The 22,777-nt window shown below is 41.7% G+C and overlaps 1 protein-coding gene across 4 annotated transcripts in view; it reads right to left on the bottom strand.

The window, feature by feature from the left end:
* Positions 1 to 22,777, bottom strand: part of Piezo2 (piezo type mechanosensitive ion channel component 2) — a 358,636-nt gene that overhangs the window by 217,368 nt on the left and 118,491 nt on the right. For all 4 annotated transcript variants that reach the window (XM_060377179.1, XM_060377181.1, XM_060377180.1 and 1 more), the window contains exon 3: positions 6,037 to 6,162. In XM_060377179.1, the coding sequence (XP_060233162.1) occupies positions 6,037 to 6,162 (126 nt within the window). The remainder of the gene's footprint in view (positions 1 to 6,036; positions 6,163 to 22,777) is intronic.

The raw sequence follows: 22,777 nt of genomic DNA, 5'->3' as shown, positions 1-22,777 counted from the left end.
GGTAGAGAGGAGATACAAAGTGAATAAACTGTAATTAATAAAATTAAAAAAAAAATAGATGCCCCTCAACTGAAGAATGGATACAAAAATTGTGGTACATATACACAATGGAATATTACTCAGCAATGAGAAATAAGGAAATCATGACATTTGCAGGTAAATGGTGGGACCTGGAAAGGATCATCCTGAGTGAGCTGTCCCAGAAGCAGACACACACGGTATATACTCACTCATATAAACATACAACATAGGATAAACCTACTAAAATCTGTACATCTAAAGAAACTAATCAAGAGGGAGGACCCTGACTAAAATGCTCAATCCCCATCCTGAAAGGCAAAGAGGACAGACATCAGAAGAAGAAAACAGGAAACAAGTTAGGAACCTGCCACAGAGGGCCTCTGAAAGGCTCTGCCCTGCGGACTATCAAAGCAGATGTTGAGACTTATGGCCAACTGTTGGGCAGAGTGCATCTAATCTTATGAAAGAAGTGGGAAATAGTAAGATCTGGAGAGGACAGGAACTCCACAGGAGAGCAACAGAACCAAAAAATTTGAACACAGGGGTCTTCCCAGAGACTCATACTCCAACTAAGTACCATGCCTGGAGATAACCTAGAATCCCCTGCACAGATGTAGCACATGATAGTTCAGTGTCCAAGTGGGTTCCATAGTAATGGGAACAGGGACTGCCTCTGACATAAATTGATTGGCCTGCTCTTTGATCACCTCACCCTGAGGGGGGAGCAGCCTTACCAGGCCACAGAAGATGACAATGCAGCCACTCTATGAGATCTGATAGACTAATATCAGAAGGCAGGAGAGGGGGACCTCCTCTATCAGTGGACTTGGGGAGGGGCATGCATGAAGAAGGGGGAGGGAAGGTGGGATTAGGTGTGGAGGTGGGAGGGATTTATAGGGGGATACAAAGTGAATAAAGTGTAACTAATAAAAGTAAAAAATACCCTTTAATCTCTGAAAAATATTAATACATAAATTGTAATAAAATATATTATCTAAAAAATTTTAAAAATGAAAAAATTTGGGGAGAAAAATTAAAAAAAATTAAAAAACAATTCCTTGAGCAATATAGTTATTTTTATCAGGACTGATGCATCTGATAACCACAACTCCAAGGGTCCAGATACAGCTAACATGATTAAGGATCAGCAAAGCTCAGGTGAAGTTTGTGGTTGCAGCTACATCATTGGATGACAAGTCAGTGAAGACTGGCATGGGGGGTGGGGTGGGGGGAGCTGCCTACAGATAAAGGGCTCCCCTATCCTCCATCCCACAACCAACAGAGTGATGGGATGACGTCACTGACCCACATCAACCCACCAGCCCTACTGTCACAAACAGGTCCTTCATCAGTCGGGTCTCAGCACTGAACATGTTGTGGGAATGGGAGAACATGGGGAAAACACTGAGACCTTCCTCAGATTCTTTCCCTTGGGCCAAGCAGTATGTCCTCTTCGAATAGGGAAAGTAGACCTTAATGATCTGAGATGTCTAACCATCGTGGGGAAGCAGATCCAGCTATGAACACGGCCATTAAAAGACCCAGAGGAAACAGTCATTCAATTGTAAAGACAAACACAGGAAGAAGGGAGGACTGCGGGGGAAACTATCACTTAAGTCCTTTGAGACTAGCTATAGCCAACGTCTAACTAGAGGCTTGACAGGAAGAGGCTGTCCCACACATCCCGTTAAACGGGGAGTTCCAAAAAATGGGGAGGAGAGGAGAGACTCCAACAGATCATTTTCCAGGATTCCAACTCAAGAGCACAACCAGTGGGGAGCACTTGACTAGGATGGGTGGGGCCCTGAAACCGAGCCTCAGCGCAGCGGTGGGGAGTAGGTTGCTGGGCTGGGTGCGTGGCTAAGATGTGTGATGTAAGTGTGAGGGAGTAGGGGTGACAGCCAAGTGTGCAGCTGAGTTTCGTTATATTGGGGGGGCGGGGCGCTAGCTCAGGGTGTACAGTTTAGATGTACGGTGGCTTCCTACAGCTCTCCAGCTCTCACAGAGCCTATTTCTTCACTACTCCAAGCCCTGCCTCAGTGACTCCTGCACACTGGGCTCTGTACTTATGCAAGAAAAGACATCCCTGGGGAAGGAAGTAGGATAAAAGCCCTATGGGGCAAGGCTTGGCTCACTAAGCGGCCCCGCCATTCTGTGTATGACGGGATTTGACAGAGCCCCTACTCACTGGCCCAGTCACTGCAGATGCCTGCAGAGACCACAGCTGTCCACATATACAGCCCTGCTGGTCCTCAGGATCTAGTGGGACAATGTCACGGGGACTGTTAGAATGCCCTCCATGATGTAGAGTAAATCCTCTCCGCAGGGAGAAACAGAAGCGGCTGGAACCAGAACGCCACGATCTCTAGAGGCCTACCCAGGCTCCTCAATGCCCTGTGGGTAAGCCTCCAAGAGCAGTTATTAATCCCCAGAAATTCTCTCTCACAGTTTGGAAACTGGAAGGTTTCTTTCAAGCTTTTGCTTTTGCACAGCATGGGAATCCAGACTGGCCTGGCTTGGAAATTTCTCTGACATGGCTGCCTATCTATCACAGAGTCAGACACAGCACGTCTGTGTAATCGGCAGTGACATAATCGAAACCAGATTCACATTTATTTAGGTAGCATGGCTCTGACAGAATGAAAATATTTTAGTTAGTGGTACAGCACATTTGGGGGAGATTTACAGATGTCTCCCTGGCCTGACTGATTGCTCACTCACCTAAAGAAACAATGTTTGGGGGGGGGAAGGAGAGAGAGGAGAAAGAGAGTGGGGAGGAGGGAAAGAGGGAGGGAGAGCGAATATTATGTTTCAGATCTGCACAAGGGCACCTTTAAGAAATTTGCCAACCAGTAAAAAAAATAAAATAAAATAAAATAAATGGTGGGGGTTTGAAGAAAAAAAAAAAACAACTCTTCACTGCTTCCAGTTAATATTCACAAGACTCCAGGGGAAGGAGGGCTTTCAAGGGCTCAATATTTATAAATGCTACTGTTGTCCCCCCAAACACGTGTCTTGGATTCCTAAGAGAAGTAGGGGGCTTGAACCATAATGGGGTGAGGGTATGAGTTTAAAATAGAGAAACAAGCCATTAAGAAAACAGAATTAATACATAGAAGAAGAGCACTTGGCGGTTTTGGATTTGAACACTGCTTGGTTGAGACATTTTTTTCCCCTCATTTACCAAAATCTTGAAGACAGAGGAAAGTGTTCACCGTGTGTAACATTGACGACCGAGAGGGTGTTTGTCTTTCCATTTAAATTTTGATGTTTTGGATTGGAGAGATGGCTCAGTGGTTAAGAGCACTGGCTGCTCTTCTAGAGGACCTGGGTTCAGGACCCAGCACCCACATGGTGGCTCACAACTGTCTGTAACTCTAGTTCCAGGGGATCTGACACTCTCACATAGACATACACGCAGGCAAAACACCAATGGACATAAAATGAAATAATAAATGAATTAATTTTAAAAAGGCTAGATGATATCAGAGGCAGGTAGATTTCTGTGGGTTCAAGACCAGCCTGGTCTACAAAACAAGTTCCAAGACAGGTAGGGCTTTTACACAGGACTGTTCTGAAAAATATTTATATTAAAAATAATAAATTTTTGGTATTTAAATCGAAGGTTAAATCAATTGCTGGTTTTGTGATATGAAAATAACAGGCTTTGTATTTTCAGTCCTGGTGGTGAAATCTTCGCTCCATCTGTTAGACAAACAGTCGCGTTGGCGTAGAAAGTCAACTCTAAATGAAAAGCCAGTGTCCCCATTAGCCAGCCTCACTGCATTTTCAGGAGTTTCTGTAATTGGACCATTAAACAGTCTCTAGGCTTCCCCCTCATCCGCGCCGACCCTGGACACTAACGAGCTGCAAAGCTCTGAAGTTCGCGTGCCTCTTTTATCCCCTTTCAAGAATGTATTAATATTAATGTTACACAGGAAACTGAACCAACACAAACCTACAGCACCTGATGAGCCAACCCTGGCCCAGGAAGCAGCAAGATTTTTCAGAAGAAATTTATGACGTCTATAAATTCACCTTCAAGGTGCCCATGGCTGAAAGGAAATAACTGGAGTTTTTAAAACCTGGTTTGTCACCAAGTTCTTTTCTATTGGTTACTTCATCGAAAAACACTGGAACTTCAAAATGGAACCTTGACTTTGATCCAAATAAGCTTCAAGCTGGAATTCAGTTCCATGAAACTAAAGTTTGCTGTTATGACTTCCATTTGTTGATTCATGCAAAGGAGTACTCCATCCGGGAACATGAAGGAAAGGGAACGGAGGACCTCATTGGACTCCAGTGTCCAAGTTACACAGCAGTGTGACTTACAGGTTAACGGCAAATGCCTCTACTGAGGACGTGGGGAGAGTCTGCTATTGAGAAGCCACACATTTAGAGAGTGCTCTGAGAGGCGGCTCTCGCCCACAAGAAAGGTGAGGGCAAAGAGGCCAACCTGACAATAGAAAGGAGGAGGTCTCTTCTCCTAAACCCTGGGAAATGGGGGCACGGATAGGTGTCATTACAGTCGCACTTGAAGCATCCTTGCCTAGGAGCCAAAACAAGAACAAATGCCTGTGTGTGTTTAAGTTGTCTACTCACACTTCCTGAAAGAACATACACAGAGTAAACACATTTATAAATGTAAAGAGAAACTCGCATTGTCATTTCGTGTTGCCTTCTTTATCTTTGGAGAACTCTGGGAAAGCTTTGGTGGAGGCAAATTATAGGAATACCCATACGGAGACCAAAAAGACAGTTGAGTTTCACCTCCTAAACTGCTGCACCTCATGGGTCTTCTACATCTCCCTGCAACATGACACTATTTGCACAAGGACATTGGGGGATACCTCTCCATGAGTATGGGGTGATTTTAGGGATGACTAGTACTATGACTAATTGCCTCAAGTTTTGAATGCGCTAAGAAACTTCTTGGCTGCATATTTGTGTAGATTTTATGGTGTATTCATTACATACCAGTTTAAAAAAAGACATCCACATCTTAAAAAAATAGATTTGAAATAAAAATACAATTTGGGCAGGAATTGCTATTAGAGGAATTTTGAACCAAATAAATCCTTAGCTCTGCACATGTCTAAAAGTTGTACAGAGGAGGCTAATGAATAATTTATGACTGTAAAATCATCACAGAGTTCTCTACTGTGTTTACATTAGCGTCCTTTGATGCATGAAGAGTTTCTGATCTTTTTACTTCACTAGGAAGGCATGTTTACTTCCTATCCCTTATACTTGTGCTCATGAAAGCTCAGGAAATTTCAAAGCCACAAATGGGTTTCTCAAATAAAAACTGACAAGTCAAAACTGTTATTATAGTCTATTTCAAATATATCAGGGTGTTTTTAGTTTTAACTGAAAACACATGAGTTGGATTCCATCTACTTAAAATGCTTAGTTTTTCAAGAGACAAATACAAATTCTACTGAAACTGAAGTATAGTTTACTTTGGGGAGATAATAGCTAAGCGAAGAGTAAACATATTGACTTTCTCAGACCATAAGTTCACACTCTTGGTGAGACATTTGCTTTCTCACAAATATCAACTAAGAACTCCAAGTCTGAAAATAAATGGTATGCATTATATCATTTCCCATAGCCATAACAAACGCTGCACTGTGCTTGTCACAATTCATGCAACAGCGCTAAGCTTTTGTAGTCAACTCACAGATTAGATGTACTTGTCCTACAGTTGAGTTCCAAGGGATCTCTGCAAATCCTGATTTTTAGATTAATACCAATGGTTATATTTTACAACCATATAGGACCCCAATATGTAATATATGTTGGGGATCCACTGTTTGACTTAAGACTTCATTTTCCATGACAAATCCTACATACAGACACCCACACATATGTTATTCTGTACTAGATGGCCGAATGACCAAAATCACGATGAATTCCATCGTTCAGTTACATCCCAGATTCCTGTGTGCGCGTGCAGTGAGAGGCTGCTTCAGTTCACGCACACCTGAGAGGAAGCACAAAGCTGCTACTCACAGTTGTAAGCGGGTGCGATGCGGTGCTGAGCCTCCAGGCTGGCCAGTGTGATGTGGAAAATGATGTGCAGCAGCAGGAAGGAGAGGCTGGTGATGCACAGGGACTGTAGCAGCCGCCCCGTGTGTCCTGGGGACGAAGACCACAGTGTAAGAGTGTGTTCACATACTACCATAAGGAAGTCCCAGACCAGTGCAAAAGTGAGGCAGTGTAACTCTTCCTATAATCAAAACAGTTATTCCAATTATAAACCTACAGACAAAATGCACCTTATTTCATTTACAATATTATATAATTGCCATTACACACAAAAATTCACCATAAAGAAATATTGCTTTCCCGCTCATTGTAGGGTATATTTACAATGGATTAGAAACAAGAGCTGGATCAGAAAACTGTACTGAAAAACACTGCCAGCCTAGAAGGAACCCATAACACTCTCTTTTTTTTAAAGTTTAAGGAAGTAAAAATAAGAAAGTCACCTAAGGCATTTTTACAAAGTTAGGATAACTTCAACTTCAAAATTAAATAAGAATAAAGAAGAAAAGTATAAATCATTTTCACATGTGAGCACAGACATGAATGATAAAGAATGTTAACTATTAAAACAGAGTGAAATATAGCTCGTTGTATTTGTGAGTTTACTGTATAAGAACAAATGTGTTTAACATGAGAAATCCAAGTGAAATTCACCTACAAATGGACTCATACCAGTTTTATTAATACTACAAAAGAAACATTTTAGAAGACTCAAAAGCACTAATGATTTTAAAGAAATAGCTGAGAAAACTATGAGTGAAAGGAAGCCTCTTTAAATGCTGAACAAATCATGACTATGCAAGCACCTTCTTTAGGATGAGCTTTTAGACATTCAACCCATGGATGTCAGAGAATGAGGAATCTAAAAATCATCACCACAAGGGCTAGTAGTTTCATTAAGAAAGACAATGCCGAATCTTAATGACAACAATGACATGCTGATAGTATGATCAAAGGGGTTACTTTCCAGACAGTGCATATCTGTACGGAATGCCAAGCCGAGCCTACAAAGCAACTGTGAGAACAAATTTGAGAATTCAATAAGGGATTCAGATAGAAGACCATCTTAATAAAATCGATACACCCCTCCACCTCTACATCACCAAAGGCAAGGTACAAAATCAGATACAAGTTAGTTAGAAATCAAAGCTGTTTTGTCATGACTTTGCGAATATGTCACCTTGGCCCAAACAGAGCACACAGTCATTTGATTAAACACTAAGCTAGGTCCTGATGAGAGTTTGTAAAGTCACAAGGTCTGTAGGAAACCAAAGCTAACACAGAGGACTATTCTTTCTACTCAGGAAGCCCCATCTCAGCTAGTCAGGCTGAGTAAGAGAAGGCATATAAAGAAACTCTTCCTGTGGAGAGGAGCTCTGGTCTGAAGGACCATGGACGTGGGCTGCCCATCACCTCTCTCTGATGACCTGTACTGAATTGCAGCCAGTTCATACAAGCAATTTGCAAGCCAATTCCTTGAAATAAATCAAATGCAGGAAAACATGTGAGCCATAAAGTTCATAGGTTTTCTATGGCATTACTACTTTTTGATTGAACCCTGGCTAATAAAAAGTATTTAAGAATGAACCTAACAACAAATGTATAAGACATTTATGGGAGTGTAAAACTATGTACATGAATAAAAAGAAAAGTTACATTCAAAGAGATAGTGTATGGTGAATACACAAATTTGTCTTAATTTGGTCTACAAATTCAATGAAATTTCAAATTAAATACTAGAAGAAACCTAAACGTTCAAAAACCACATTTCAATATCTATAAGAAGAGATGTTTTGAGGTTTTCAATAAACATTTTGAATATGTATCCTATCACCTGCAAAATGAGGAAAGAGCCTATCTGATAGTTAACAAAAGCTTGGTGCCAGGTAAGAATAGATATTCTTTCTCCCCCTGGAAAAACTGAGAATGGTGTGAGTGCCCCATTTCCTCAGTCCTGCAGGGTCCTAGCTTAGAGAGCTAACTTCTGTCTCACCTCATCAAGAAACACTGAAGGGACAAGCCAATGGAAACCTGCCAGAAGCAGGTAAGTGCTTTGAGAAGGGGGAGGCGTGCTCTTCAGTTTAACTGTGGTTCTCCATTACCAGCCGTGGACTCTAACAATAAACCTATAGACTCCACTAAGAGACATAACAATGAACCCTGCAATATTTCCCACCTGAGTATGCCCACAGCCAGGTGACGCCTCCCCTGGTTGCCCCTTCTCCTTTCTGTGGACAGTGCCTTGTACCTCCTTGTGCATGCCATGCCCTACCTCGTAGAGAAAGCACACAGACCTCAGCAGCCGATGCACATCGCAGCAACTCTACTCTATTGGTTAAGGATAAGGTATGAAACTTTGGTCTCTGCACTATGAAAATACATGAGATGCTCTCAGTTCCAAGCCTGGCTGAGGGACAAAGAGAGCACAAGAATCTAAAGAAGGAACAAGTGGAGCGAGAAAATCCTCCTACAGCAAAGGTGTAAAGGACTTGGACTGTAGAACCAACTCACTCTCCACTGTGTTTCCTGTGTGGCTTTAGTTTGTGTTTGTTTGTTTGTTTGTTTGTTTGTTTGTTTTCCATTAAATTTTTCAGTGACCCTGGGGGAGATGAATATGTCCCGAAGTGTTAAAATAACAAGCTTCAAAAAATCCACAAATAATCAAGGAAAAAACAAAAATAAAATAAACAAATAATAAAGGAAAAAACAGACCTCCAGTTTTTGTTTTTTTCTTTGGCAGACACCAAAGAAATGAAGATTGAAAATCCTTAACGAAGAATGTGAAAATATCAGGTAGAATGTCAATGAGCTATAAGAGAACTAAGTGAGATCTGCTGGCTCTGTACACCTCACTCCTGTGGACTGAGCTCTCGGCTACTGCTCTAGCCCCATGCCTGCTACCACGCTCCCCACCATCATGGCCATGGACTCGAACCTTCTAGAAGCATGAGCCCCAAACTAAAAACTTTATTTTATAACTTGCCTTGGTTGTGGTATTTTGTAGTTCAAACTGTCAAACAAACAAACAAACAAACAAGCAAACAAAAACAGTGACAAGAGCTGGAAAGCAGAAAAAGAAAAATAACATTACATAATGGCTCCTCTAGAAGACTGTCAGCGGATTTCTCATGAGGTAACTCAAAGGCCAGGGAACTCTTGATTGATACACTCACAGTGCCGATAGAACACTGAATACACCACACTCAAGAACACCACACTCAAAAAAGCTGAGAGGAAAACATTAAAAAGACAGATTTCGCCAGATAACCAAAAGTTGAGGGGCTGTATAGCTCTGCTTTTCATGAAAAGCTAAAGTTGTCTCTTAGGAAGGAATGGAACAAGCTTGACCAACATTCCTTGAAAACATGGAAGCCATAAAACACACAGGCATAGATAGATATATAGTCAAATTGAGAATACATGTATTGTTGCCATGGTGGTGTGCATGTCAAATTTAACTCCCATTAATAGAAAATATTAAAAGTATGTATAAATGCAATAATTAAAGTACATTAATTTGTAAAGAAATCATTTGTGACAATAATATGGGATGAAATATGAAGTAAAATTACGGATAGTTTTTCTATGTGGTTAAAATAAAATTGTGATTAATATCAGTCAATTATTTTAAATGTAAGAAACTTTATATAAGTTTCATGGTAGTCACAAAGCAAAAGCTAAGGGCTGAAGAGATGACCCAGTGGTTAAGAGCACGTATTGCTCTTCCAGAGAACCCAGGTTCATTTCTTAGCAACCACATAATGGCTCACAACCACCTGTAAGTGCAGTTCCAGGGAATCTGATACCCTCTTTTGGCCTCCTCAAACAGCAGGCACCCATGTGGTCATATGCAAGCAAAACATGCATACACATAAAATAAAAATAAATAGATCAAAAAGAAATGAAAACAAATGAACAATAACAAAAAGGGTAAAAGCCAATAGTAGATATAATCAAGTATCAAAGTTCACTTAGGATGCTGAGCTATCACAAACTGAGTATTTCTTACATCCGTAGTCAGCAAACATGTGCTGAAGAAAGAAACTGATCACAGCCCAGCAGGTTGTTTTAACTCTTGTGCCCTTTCCCCTCCTGCATCCTTCTCCTATGTGACCTTGTCTGAGAAGCATGGAACTCTGCTGACACACACCTGGGCACAGGGGATAGTCCCCGGATAAAACCCCAGGTAGCTGCCATTAAAAATGACACTTTAAGGTCAAAAGCATTATAAATAAAACAACCAAAGACAAACATTTTTATTTTTCCATTCTAAAGTGTGTCAGCTTTATGTTGTCTAACTCTTGGAACTCTACAGTGTGGGAACGTGATTAGTCACAGAAGTGAAAACTCAGCTAGATGAAACTGAATTTGATTAGTCCTGAGATAATCAAAAGCTCAAAATCTACATAAGCAGAAGTTGGGAGGGGGAGTAGTCTTTGGCTTTATTCTCAGATCCGCTGTCATTTTGATGGCTTTTATTTTTTTAATTTTTTTATGTTTTTTACAATTAATTACACTTTATTCATTTTGTATTCCCCCATAAGCCCCTCCCTCCTCCCCTCTTGATCCCACCCTCCCTCCCCCTGCCTCATGCATGCCCCTCCCCAAGTCCACTGATAGGGGAGGTTTTTCTCTCCTTCTTTCTGATCTTAGTCTATCAGTTCACATAAGGAGTGGCTGCATTGTCATCTTCTGTGGCCTGGTAAGGCTGCTCCCCCCTCAGGAGGAAGTGGCCAAAGAGAAGGCCAATCAGATTATGTCAGAGGCAGTCCCTGTTCCCATTACTATGGAACCCACTTGGACACTGAACTATCATGTGCTACATCTGTGCAGGGGTTCTAGGTTATCTCCATGAATAGTCCTTGGTTGGAGTATGCATCTCTGGGAAGTTCCCTGTGTTCAAGTTTTCTGGTTCTGTTGCTCTCCTTGTGTGGTTCCTGTCCTCTCCAGCTCTTACCATTTCCTACTTCTTACATAAGATTCCATGCACTCTGCCCAACAGTTGGCCATAAGTCTCAGCATCTGCTTTGATTGTCTGCAGGGCAGAGGCTTTCAAAGGCCCTCTGTGGCAGGTTCCTAGGTTGTTTCCTGTTTTCTTCATCTTTTGATGTCCATCCTCTTTGCCTTTCAGCATGGGGATTGAGCATTTTAGTCAGGGTCCTCTCTCTTGCTTAGTTTCTTTAGATGTACAGTTTTTAGTAGGTGTATACTATGTTATGTCTATATGAGTGATGGCTTTTAACCGTAGAGAAATAAGGACCAACACAGCAAATGTCTCTTCCCAGCTACATTATTAATTGAGGTAAACTTTTCACAGTACATTCAGTGGTATCCAGGAAACCTACAATGTTTCCCAAGTAGCCTGCCCTTTGACTTCATCTTCCACACATTTCAGACAAACATTTCCCACTTCCCCTCCCCCACTTAGCCTACATGACTCAGCCCTGTGACTCTGTAGATGCTCTGATGAATGTGCACACACAGAGATTTGGGTATCTGCTTGAGTATATTTTATGTAGATCCACAGATGTGGACTCATTGGATCATATGATAATTATATGTAAAATTTTTTGAGGAATCAGAAAAGTTTCCTAGAAAATACGCACTCCACATTCTTACCACCCAGTTATAAGATTACAGTTTTTTTCCTGTCTCTGTCAGTACCTGTTGGTTTCCCCTCTAGGTTTTACTTTTAGTATTGCTATGCTATTGGGTATCAAGTAGTGTTCCATTGTAGCTCTGATTTGTATTTCCCCATTGCCTAATGAGGTTAAGTATATGTTCATGTGCTTCTTGGCTACTTGGATATTTTCTACGAAGAATAAAGTTTTGTTATTCATCTGTACTTTGGCATCTTGGACAATAAGTAAGATGGACAGCCTTGTCACTGGCCCTAAAGCAGTTGGCCAACTAATCATAAACTTGGAACTCCCCAAACAGTAAGCCAAGGAGAATAGTCTATCTTTATAACCTGGCCATCCCAGGTGCTTGTTATAGCAATAAAAAGGCGACTAAAATGAGGGGCATTGTTCAGCCCCTAACGTTCTGTGATGCTCAAAGGCCCTGTCCTTCTTACCTGCAGCACACATTCACCAAGATTTTACCCCATGTCAGCACCAAATAACAGCCTCAAATTTCATTTAAATATCCTCTGACTCAGATATGAGGGACGCCCAACATATCTTTCATAGTGAGGAAAAATTGAACCCCCAGGCGCACATCTTTGAAAATAGTTAATCTCCTCCCAAAATGCAACACTAGGATAACGCAATACAAATATTCCTGGCTAAAGGGATAAAATGAAAGAAGTTACATATTTGCAATAAGCTAAGAACCCGGTGTGAAGATTCCTGTAGAGCTGGAGGTTGGAGAATCATCTCTAGCTCAGCCAATACCCTGCCCTTCAGACCATGGGACGGGAGGCAGCAGTTTTACCATGAGCCCTGGAATGCAGTATCCCCCCAATCACCCCAAGTTCTTAAGCTACAGCATACCCTCAAGGTCCTTGGTGGTAGCACCCTGGCACACTAAAACTTAAGGAGGTGACCCTGTCCTCGTCCTCGGAAGTGACAGAATCATGCCTATCTCCTACACATATGTCCCAGCGGCCTGTAGTGACAGTATTAGTTCTGATGCTTAGCATCATATTCCCTTTTCTTAAAGGTAGTGCTTATTCCAAGCTGGACAATTCACTTAGAAGCCTAGAAGCAAGTGCTTTCTTCATTCTGTCCTGTCGCTGTGCCTTAAAAGTTTAAGCTGGCAGATTTTCTGCTAGGATCAAATTTGTAAGTCACCCTGTATTCTGTTCAATAGATGGTTTTCAAAAACCATTGCTGTCTAGAACATATTTTCTTTGTGTTTTGAAACAGGACTTCCTCATACAGACCAGTCTGATGTACCTCCACTCATTCTTGGTTTTGTAATTATAGATGGATGAGAATTTCACAAGCCTTGAAGTTCGGGTTCCTTCTCGTTCAGCAATTCCTTCTGATGTTTCAACAAAATCACACGAAGCCTCATCTTTACCAAGTCTCCTCAGAGTGCTTTAAGCTTTCTGAAAATGGCATCTCAAAGGCATCTTATAGCTTCTTCATGCTATGATATGCTTTGTTTTTCTGAAAATATTGCTTACATTCAAAGAGACTTGACTTTTCCCAGATCTTGCCTCCAAGTTAATAATATAGCTAGAGATCATTTAAAACTGGATACTCAACATGCTGTCCTACTATGTGCTCACCCTGTTTAAATTAAACCTCACTTTAGGAGAACAATGTAACCAACATACTATGCCTTGTATTTCTCCTGTAGTCAGTGGTTACAACCTAAGCTACATGATACTTTAATCTTAATTTATTCATTCTTCTTTGAGCTGAATCAGAATAACGTATGTGTATATGTGAGTGTTGTGGTAATCATTTGCTAAAAGGCAGCCAGTGGATTGAAAAACAACCTTCAGCAACAAATATTACATAAATGTTGGAAACAACATACAGATGTAGGTTAATGATAACTGTGTACAGTTTTGTTTGCTTTACTGGGTCAGTTGAAATTGATAAAGTGGCTTCTTCCCTTGTAAACGCGTCTCTGAGAGATTTCTGTACAAGAATCCCCCACTCCTTTCTCACACCATCTTTTCTGTGCTATTCAATAATGCAGAGCAAAACCCTTTGTTAGAGACCGATGGGGGATCAAGAGAAGTGGAGAGTTCAGATTTGGGCTGGTCCCTGGTGAAACACATCCAACAGGAAGTTACCTTATTTCATGCCTTAATGAGTTGTCAACACGTGTAATGCTCATTAGCATGCATGTGTGCACATGTGCATGAAGGTACAGATGTGTGTAAGATGATGTTGGGAGTCTTTTCTAGGTTGCTTCCATCCTCTGTTGTTTGGGGGATGGGGTCTTTCACCTAGCCTGTGGCTCCCTGGCTTAGCTAGGCTGTCTGGCCAATGAGCCTTAAGGAATCCACCTGTCCCTGCACCTCCCAGAACCAGCCTTGCAGAATCATGCTATACCATCACTGACTCTTTCCATGGGGGCTGGGGTTGCAAACTCAGGTCCTCACACTTGAGCAAGAGGCATTTACCAACTGAACCATCCTCAGCTATACTGACAGTGAAACAATGAATTTATTTTCTTGCAGATTTGGGAAACAGAACCCAAGATCAAGCTGTTCACAAAGCATCTTCATCAGAGGCCTCTCTCCTGGGCTGTGTTGAACCGCGTTCCTATTGTGAGCATCCTGAACAGGTACATCGCTGCCATCTGTGTGTGTCTCTAAATTTCTTCCTTTTATAAGGACACCCAGTGAGGCTAGTTTAAGGACCCACTCTAATAACCTAATTTTGCTTGATGTCAAACTTAAGAGCATGGTTCCTTCCCCCAAGGAAGTTATATGTAGCAGAAATAAGGCTTCAAATTATAAATTTTGGGAGAATATATTTTGGCTCCGAAGAGTGGAGCTCATCTTATTTCTGATGTTAGAGGAAAAGCATTCAATCCTTTACGATTAAGCATAGTGTTATCTGTGGGCATCCACACATGCCCTTAATTCTGATAAGAAATTAAGTTTATATCCCAAGCTCTCAGAGTGTGTTTTGCCAAATGCTACCACTGTGCCAGTCTAAGTAATAAGGTAGTTGGGTTTTTTTGTTTGTTTGTTTTGTTTTAATTTAGTTTTTCTTATTTTTGTTAGGCATTCAGCAATCGGTTTAACAAGAATGTGCCTAAAATCTGGAATTATGTGATATGTCAAGTCATCGTAACACACGAGGAAGTGGGACATATATACAAGGACAGGCAACAGATACAACTTCAAGATATTTTCCAAAAGCAACCGAGCCCACAGAGAGACAAGCTCAGTAACCCATGGCCGAGAGGCCATGCTCCGTACATGTGTGCTGCTTCCACAGCCATCCGGGTGCCAAAGAGGAAGAAATTCAGAAGGAACTAAGTAGCTAAGAAGGTGAGTGCAGTGTTTCTAAATAAGTTTTATCTTGAGTTTTAAACCAAATTTTGCTTATTTATAATAAATTTCCTGAAATGAAGATTTAAAAAAAAAACAAAATAAAAACTACTGTTTTGTTTATTTGTTTGTTTGTTTGTTTAATTTTCTGATTGGATGTAAAGCCCACGCCATGAGATGGAACCCATACCTGACACTGCTCAAGTGTCTAAAAAGATGATACTAGGTAGGTCATGAGCTACGGGGAAAACTAAATACTACTATTCTACTAAAGGAATAACAAGCAATGCCTCCCAAAGACATGCTGCCATACCCATAGAACAGTGCATCACTCAGCCAACAGTAGAGATGCCTCCTCTCACCAGAGACAGGAACCAACACATACTCACAGCTGGATAATGAGCAGACAGGGAGACTTTGGAGCACTCAGCCCGAAATGGGATGTCTTCAAATCTGCTCCCTCAGGGCTAAGGATCTACATGGAAGAGGAGCTAGAAAAAAAGGTAAAATCCAGGGATGGTGGGCGACTCCAGTGAAACAGTCTTCCAGGTAAAGAGGACTGATACACAATGCACACTCGGAGACTGTGGCAGGATGAACATGCCAAGCTTGCACAGGTCAAGCCGGATGGGGTCCCAACACTGAAAAGGAGACGTGAAGATGAGCTCTCACCACTAACCAAGAAGCTATTCGCAGCTGATGTCTGCTGGCAACGGGGAAATCAGATTTCTTCAAAGGAGTCTCACTGGGCATATGAACCACATCCCAGAACAGACCCCATACTTGGGAGTAGCTGTTCAACACAAAATGAGCCCAATGGTATTTTTGTAGACTTTGTGTGTAATTTTTCTCTGTTTAGGCAAACTTTTCTTTTTTGTCTTATTCATCTTTCGCTTGTCTATTTTGATTCCCTTTTTTTTTTTTTTTTTGGTCAGGGAGGGGGTTCCTTTTATGTTTGTTTTATTAAAAAGAGGAAAACTAACATATAGTTTGGTGGGTAGGGCCGGCTGGGAGGAATCGGGGGAGGGAAACATGATCAAAATATACTGTATCATTTTTTTTCAGTTAAAAAATAAAATAACTCAGGGAGCAGAGGCCAATGGATCTTTCTGTGCCAGCCTGGATGACAGAGCGAATTCTAGAACCACCAGCACTACATAGAGAAAGCCTGTCTCAAAACAAGAACAAAATTAAATCGAAATAGATGATAGATAGATAAAAGTAAATAAATAGTAAAATAATAAAATAGGCATAAACTTTACTTCTTATTTATTATACTCCTGAAAGAAATGGGAGGCATTATTGGCATAGCCAACGTTTCCGTGATTTGGATGTGGCAAGCGCATGTGGAAGACCCAAGGCTCTCCTGATGATATGCCAACTTCCTTAAGCTAACTTCAGAATTTTCCGCTTACAAAGCAATGCAAGCCAACATCCCTGAAATCTTTAAAGGGAAGCCCCTGGTCTTTGCGGTGACTTTCTGAGAAAATGAAAGCTGCCATGTTTTCATCATCATGGATTTCTAGGTAAGTTAATGAACCCGATGCAAAATTTGCCTAAAACTGGAGTTTTAAGAATAATCTGTGGTCTATTCTCAAGGTGCTGTTTTTATGATTCATTTATAGTTTGATCGGAAAGCCTCGTGGAATGACTATTCAATTATTTAATTTACATTGAGGAAAAAAATATCTTGACAGACAAGTTATTTACATTTAAAGAACTTCTCACGCCATGCTGTAAAAAGAAACACGTGAAAAAGCACTGACACAAAAAAAAATGAAGGTTTTCCGTAAGATGGAAATGAGCTTGAGCATGGATACCTACTAGCTGGAAGAAGATGCCTCAAACTAACAGTCAAGCTTCTAGGTTAAGCACACAAAGTCCCTAGCATCCCAAAAGATGGCCACTTCATTAGCACCACGCTAATAAAAACGGGAGAGTCAACACTTAACTCGATCTGTATTTCACTGAAGCCACCCTTCAGCACACATCAAAATCAAAGAGTGCATCTTAGGACAGCTGCTGTCAACCTTGCAGGAGGGAGCAGAGGAAGGATGGCAGCCTCAATCCTCCAGTTCTCCCCCACCTCCCTGGGAGAGCCGAGTTTCCACAGTGTGCCTGCCACCCAGCCATGGCATCCCCACCACTCCCAGCTCTCAACCCTCCCTAGCATCAGCCCCGGTATGGACTTTCAATTTTATTTTATTGGCACATGATAGGAGAAAAAAAGTTGGTTGCTCCCTTCCCCTCTTCTCCTTTTTTGTCTTATTATTTGATAATTTTAAAATGGACTTATTTTATTTTATATGTATGAATGTTTTGTCTGCATATATGTATTGCACCATGTGTGTTTCTGATGCTCACAGAGGTTAAGAGAGGGGACCAGGTCCCCTGGAACTGGAGTTCCCCCTGAGTTATAGATGTTTGTGAGCCATAATGTGGGTGCTGGGAACTGAGCTTGGGTTCTCTGCAAGAGCAAGAAATGCCTTTAACCGCTGAGCCATCTCTTCAATGCCTTAGTAACTTTTAAAGTGTTAGAATCTCTCCCAAAGTCTTTTGCTCAATGAAACAGACACAAACAGTACTTTTGGTGCATAGGGGAGTGATGGTCAAGGACCACGGGAAGAGGACTTAAGGTTGCAGCATCTTGTTTTCACACTTCCCCTTCTTTGAACTGACTACTTGCAATTAGGTCTTGATTCTGCAATGCCCTTCCTTACAAACTGACCCCAGGAGACTCTGCTGGCCTCTTGTGGTGAATAAGTTTGGTGGGATTCTGACACTAGAGGAAATGTCCCTTTAATATTAACCTCTGTCCTGGGTTGGGTTACCAGGAAATAGCACTGAGACATAGATTTGAGTGAAGAAGTTCCTGATAGACATCTCTATTTCCTGCCATTGATCCATATGATCGCAACTGTCAGCCTGAGGCTGCCTGAAAGGCTATTGTCATCTTTGTTCTCTCTGTCACTGGCCCTGACAGAGATGCCATTGCCATCCAACACTGAGGGACAGAATGACTCTTGTAGGACAGTGAGGAAAACAGCACTGAGCCCACCAGAAAATGACTGTCAAAGCTGTAGAAGCTGGAGCACAGCCCTGAGCCACTTCTTTGGGAGGAGGGTGCAGAATGGCTTTCAGAAAGGGTTTAGAGCTAACACTAAGGGACTGAGCTACTCCATGCCAGCACTGGACAGAAAGCAGACGTAGGCTGACCCGAGATGAGAATGACGCAGGCAAAGCAGTTTCCTAAAGGTTAAAGGTCATAGGAGAGAAACTGAGATGCGAATGTGATGGGCCAACTACTCCCAAATAGAGAACTAAATGTGGGGTTGTAAGGGAAGATGGATGTGGCAACATAACAGAACCACTGACGCCTCCTGGTCTAGACACAGACTGGTCCAGGGTCAGGTGAGTCCACTGAGGCAGACACAAGCTTAGCAAAACTCTGTCACTAATAGGAAATGTTTCATCCCTGACCCATCCACCTGGCCATCACTGTCTGGTAGACATCTATGCATCCTGCTAATGGCCTTTAGGAAAAGTGACAACATCAGTTGGCATATTTAATCCAAACTGTCATCCCAAGGCTGAGTGAGTGAGAGCATACCATCCTTTTTGTTCTTTGTCTCTTTGGCCCTGCCAGAGATGCTAACGCCTTCTGGCAATGAGGGGCACAGGTACTAGGCTCCATCATGTATGTGGCCTAATTTGAATACACATGGACCTTTTCCAGGTGTTAGCTACTGGGACAGCTGCCCCTTCACATTTCTCCCTGCTGCCCCGTCTTTAACTACTGTTAAAGTTTGGTAACTGATACTCAAAGGATCAGGAGCTCAAGGCTCAAGTCTCAGGTGATACTACTGGGATACAACGGGACCTTTAGGGAAGTGTACCTTGTACTATACCCTTATATTTTTAGAAATATGCTCATTGTAGGTCCTCAATAGAAAGCAAAGAGTTGAAGCCACCCAATCCTGGACTTCTAGCTTCTTAAACTGAGTTTACAACCCCACCTATGGTAGTTTGAGTAAGAATGGTCTCACAGATGTGAATGCATGGTCACTGGGGTGAGCTTTGAGGTTTCAAATGCTCAAGTCAGGCCTAGTGTCTCACTCTCTCTTCCTGCTGCCTGCCTGTAGATCCTGAAAGTAGATGTAGAACTTTCATCTACTCTCCAGCACTATGTCTGCCTTTGTGCCACCACACTTCCCACCTTGATGATAATGGACTAAACCTATGAACTGTGAGCCAGCGCCAATTCAACATTTTCCCTAATGAGAGTTGCTGTGGTCATAGTGGCTTCTCACAGCAATAAAACCCTACCACCACCCCCATCTTTCCTTACATAGCATCCAGCTTCTGATATTTTGTTACAGAAATGGAAAATAGTCTAAGATAAATACTGAAATAAATGTAAGCTCACGTTCTTGAGATTCTCACAAAAAAAAACTAAACAAAACAAAACATAAATAAATCACATTCTAACTTGTGAACAAGACATTTCTTTGTAAATACACATATGGCATTCTATTAAAAGATGAGTCATAGATGTAAAAATATTTCCATTTCATTATTAAGCATATCACTATATAAACTAAACCCTAGATTAGCCAGATAAAGTTAGTGAATTTGATATTACTGAGTTGTTCATCCAAAACAGAACATAGAAACAGAGATAAATTTAAAACAATACTTAAGAGACATTGAGGAGGAAATGAGAAAATTCTATCATGCATTAGAGAATTCCAGAAAAGCTGCAGGAACAATGGGAGAATGATGATCTTCCAACTGCTTCCCTGATAATTAGTTTGTGATATAAATAATTGCTTCACGATTACCATGTGCTGGGCATCTTACACCCAGACTATGATGCCTCCAGTATGGAGCAAGACCACATGGTCTGTGCTCTGAGACCACACCAGCAGAGCACATGCTAAGTGCACCAAAAGACAGTGACATTTAGAAAACTAGATATGACACTGTTGCCTGAGCTGATCTTAAAAAACAAAACAAAACATACACACCTAAGACTGTGTATACCGGAAGATCTGAAGCCTGCCACATAGCTGGGCATTCTGGGTCCATTCTAGCTTTAAGGGCCAGAAGTGTTTCAGGCTTTGGGAGATACACTTTGCTGTTGCTGTTCATTGCTGGGCTTGTACCGTAAAGAGAATTACAATTAATGCATGGACATGTTGCATGGACAGCTCGTGGCTGTTAATATAATTTGAACTTTGAATGTCCCCCAAAGGCTTGTTGTTGAAGACATGATCCCCAGGAACTAATAGGAGGCTTTGGAACATTTAACTGGTGGGACCTGAAGGTCATTGGGTCATTGGATGGGTGCTCGTGAAGGCAGTAGTGGGACCCTAAACCCTTTCTTTTTTTTTCTTTTTTTCTCTTCGGTTTTTTTTTCCCCAATATACTTTTCTGCCATGACGGGTTCCCTTACTGCAGCCCCAAGCAACTCAACCAATCAATGAAAACTGAGCTAAAAATGCTCTTTGTTTTTATAACTACCTGATATATTTTGTTAAGAGTCACAGAATAATGGCATGGATGTAGCTCAATAAAGTCTTCAAGATGCTTACATGTCATGAAGTGTTTTTCTCCTGAAACATACAAAATAACATTTGTGGGTACAGGAAGCTTTGGGCTAGTGGTTGCCATTTGCTGACCCCTGAGCAAACTTAAGAAAGAGCATCTGAAGGAAAAACGTTTATGAGGATAAATAAACAGAAAGGTCTGTATTTCAATACTCAAGAAACTTCCTGGTCTGCACCCCATGGATTCCATGATAATCAGGAGCTTTTCCTGTTCCCCATATGTTGCTTCATTTGACCAGATCATGAACTAGCATGTCCCATGTTTGTGCCCACACTGCACAGCTCCCTGAAAATAACGCCACGACTTTATGCCTTCTCGAATTCCACCATGTCCAGAAGAAAACTCAAATCAAATGTCAGAAGCCACCTCTCAGAGATGTGTGGAAGTTTTAACATTCTAAGATAGATAGTTTTGTGGAGATATTTTATTAGTGGTTGTAGAAGGGTGCCCAGACAGAAACATATCAATACATACAACTTTGTGTAAGCATACTTCAGCTTTTAAAAAGACAAGCTATGAAAAGCAAGTCAAACAGGATAACCTAATTCCAAGTACTTAAGTTGCAGAGAATGGCAACTTGGGAATAAAAAGGCTGTAGGTTTTTTTTTTTTTTTGATGGCTTAGAAGATGGGAACTATGGGTTCTCCTTGGGCTGAGGAGAAGAAAGAACCCACAGGGTAAAACAGTGAGATGAGTTTGCTTTGTTGATGGAATCAAAATAATTACCATTTTAAAAAAAGGCATTTGAAGCCTGAGAGCCAATTCATGCATTTCCTGAAGTGGTCATCCTGGGAGCTCCTTGAGGGAGGGACCCTGAGCACCCCTCTGGACACTTCTAGCCCTGTGTTCTGCACTTAAGGGATCCCATTAAATGTTCCTGAAGGGACATAATAAGAACTGAAGCTCACATACAGGAGGAAAAGTAGTCCCTGTGTGCTGATTTCAGTATGTATTGGCAAGGACGTGTCACATTAAGCCAACAAGAAGAGCTCATCTTTCTGGTTATTTCATTAAGCCACAGTTGCCAAGTTCTCTACCAAGGGACCTACAAATGATAATGAATGGGCAGAAGACAATTAGGAGTCTCTTCCCTTCTCAGCAGGCTTGTTCCCTGTGGTGCATTTACACGGCAATTAGCAGATGTGGTCCTATAATCCCTTCAGGAAGACAATGACTTAGACTCTGAAAAAGTTTCTGCCCTACTGCACATCATTCTGTTAGGCCAGGTATAGCACTGGATTTTTCTTGTTTCTCCTTCTTTCACTCATCTTTTGGGGGGCACAGGTTCAATGTGCTTGCCAGGCACAAAACTTCGAAGAAGGCAGCATGTGGAACCAGGACAAAGAGCCCCAGTTGAGGGCAGCACCAAGGTGTGGTAGGGGCTCCCAGACACAGTCCAGAATACTGCCTGGCAGTGTTTAAAGCAGGTGGTTCTTGGGCATTGCCACTGTGCACTGGGGTGCTGTTTCCCTAAGTACCTTCACACACTTGTTCACCATGGTGACATGACAGCTTGACTAGTCAAGAGGAGGTACTTTCTGTACTATCTTGATTTTCCCACAGGGAACACAGACCAGGTTACTATGACTAACTGCCTTGGGACCTGTTGTGTTTATTTTCATTGACCCTGGATTTTCCTCTTTTGCCTTGGAAGCCAGGACAGGGCAGCTGCTGGCTAGCACTGCGTTCTGTTCCCTGTGTGTGCTTCCAAACAGCTGGACACTGAGTCATCTGCCAGGGAGTCTCCCGGAAAGACAAATGGTCCCCAGCTTCTCTCCATCACACCTCAGGAAAGCAACCTTTTAATTAATGGGTCCATTGCCATAGAGATGTTTCCATTTATTAGTAAAGCTGGCAAAAAGACAATTCAGTTTCTGCTTCCAGATCTTCGGTGCCTCCTAGTTCTCTGCATAGTTCTAAGATTAGAAGTCCTCCTCTAAGAAAGACTTCCATAGCTATGGAGGTGAGCTAGACACCATATCCCATGAGCTGAGTCCAAGCTGCCCATTCTGAAAGTATTCTCCTCTCCCCCTCCTCCTCCTCTTCTTCTTATCATCATCATCACCATTTGTCTGAATTTCTCTTAAATGTAAGATTCATGATTTAAAGGCCATGTTCAGCTCATAGAAA

The sequence above is a fragment of the Meriones unguiculatus genome, chromosome 2 (assembly GCF_030254825.1).
Source record: "Meriones unguiculatus strain TT.TT164.6M chromosome 2, Bangor_MerUng_6.1, whole genome shotgun sequence".
Lineage (NCBI taxonomy): Eukaryota > Metazoa > Chordata > Mammalia > Rodentia > Muridae > Meriones > Meriones unguiculatus.
This window is presented reverse-complemented; position numbering and strand designations above follow the sequence as displayed.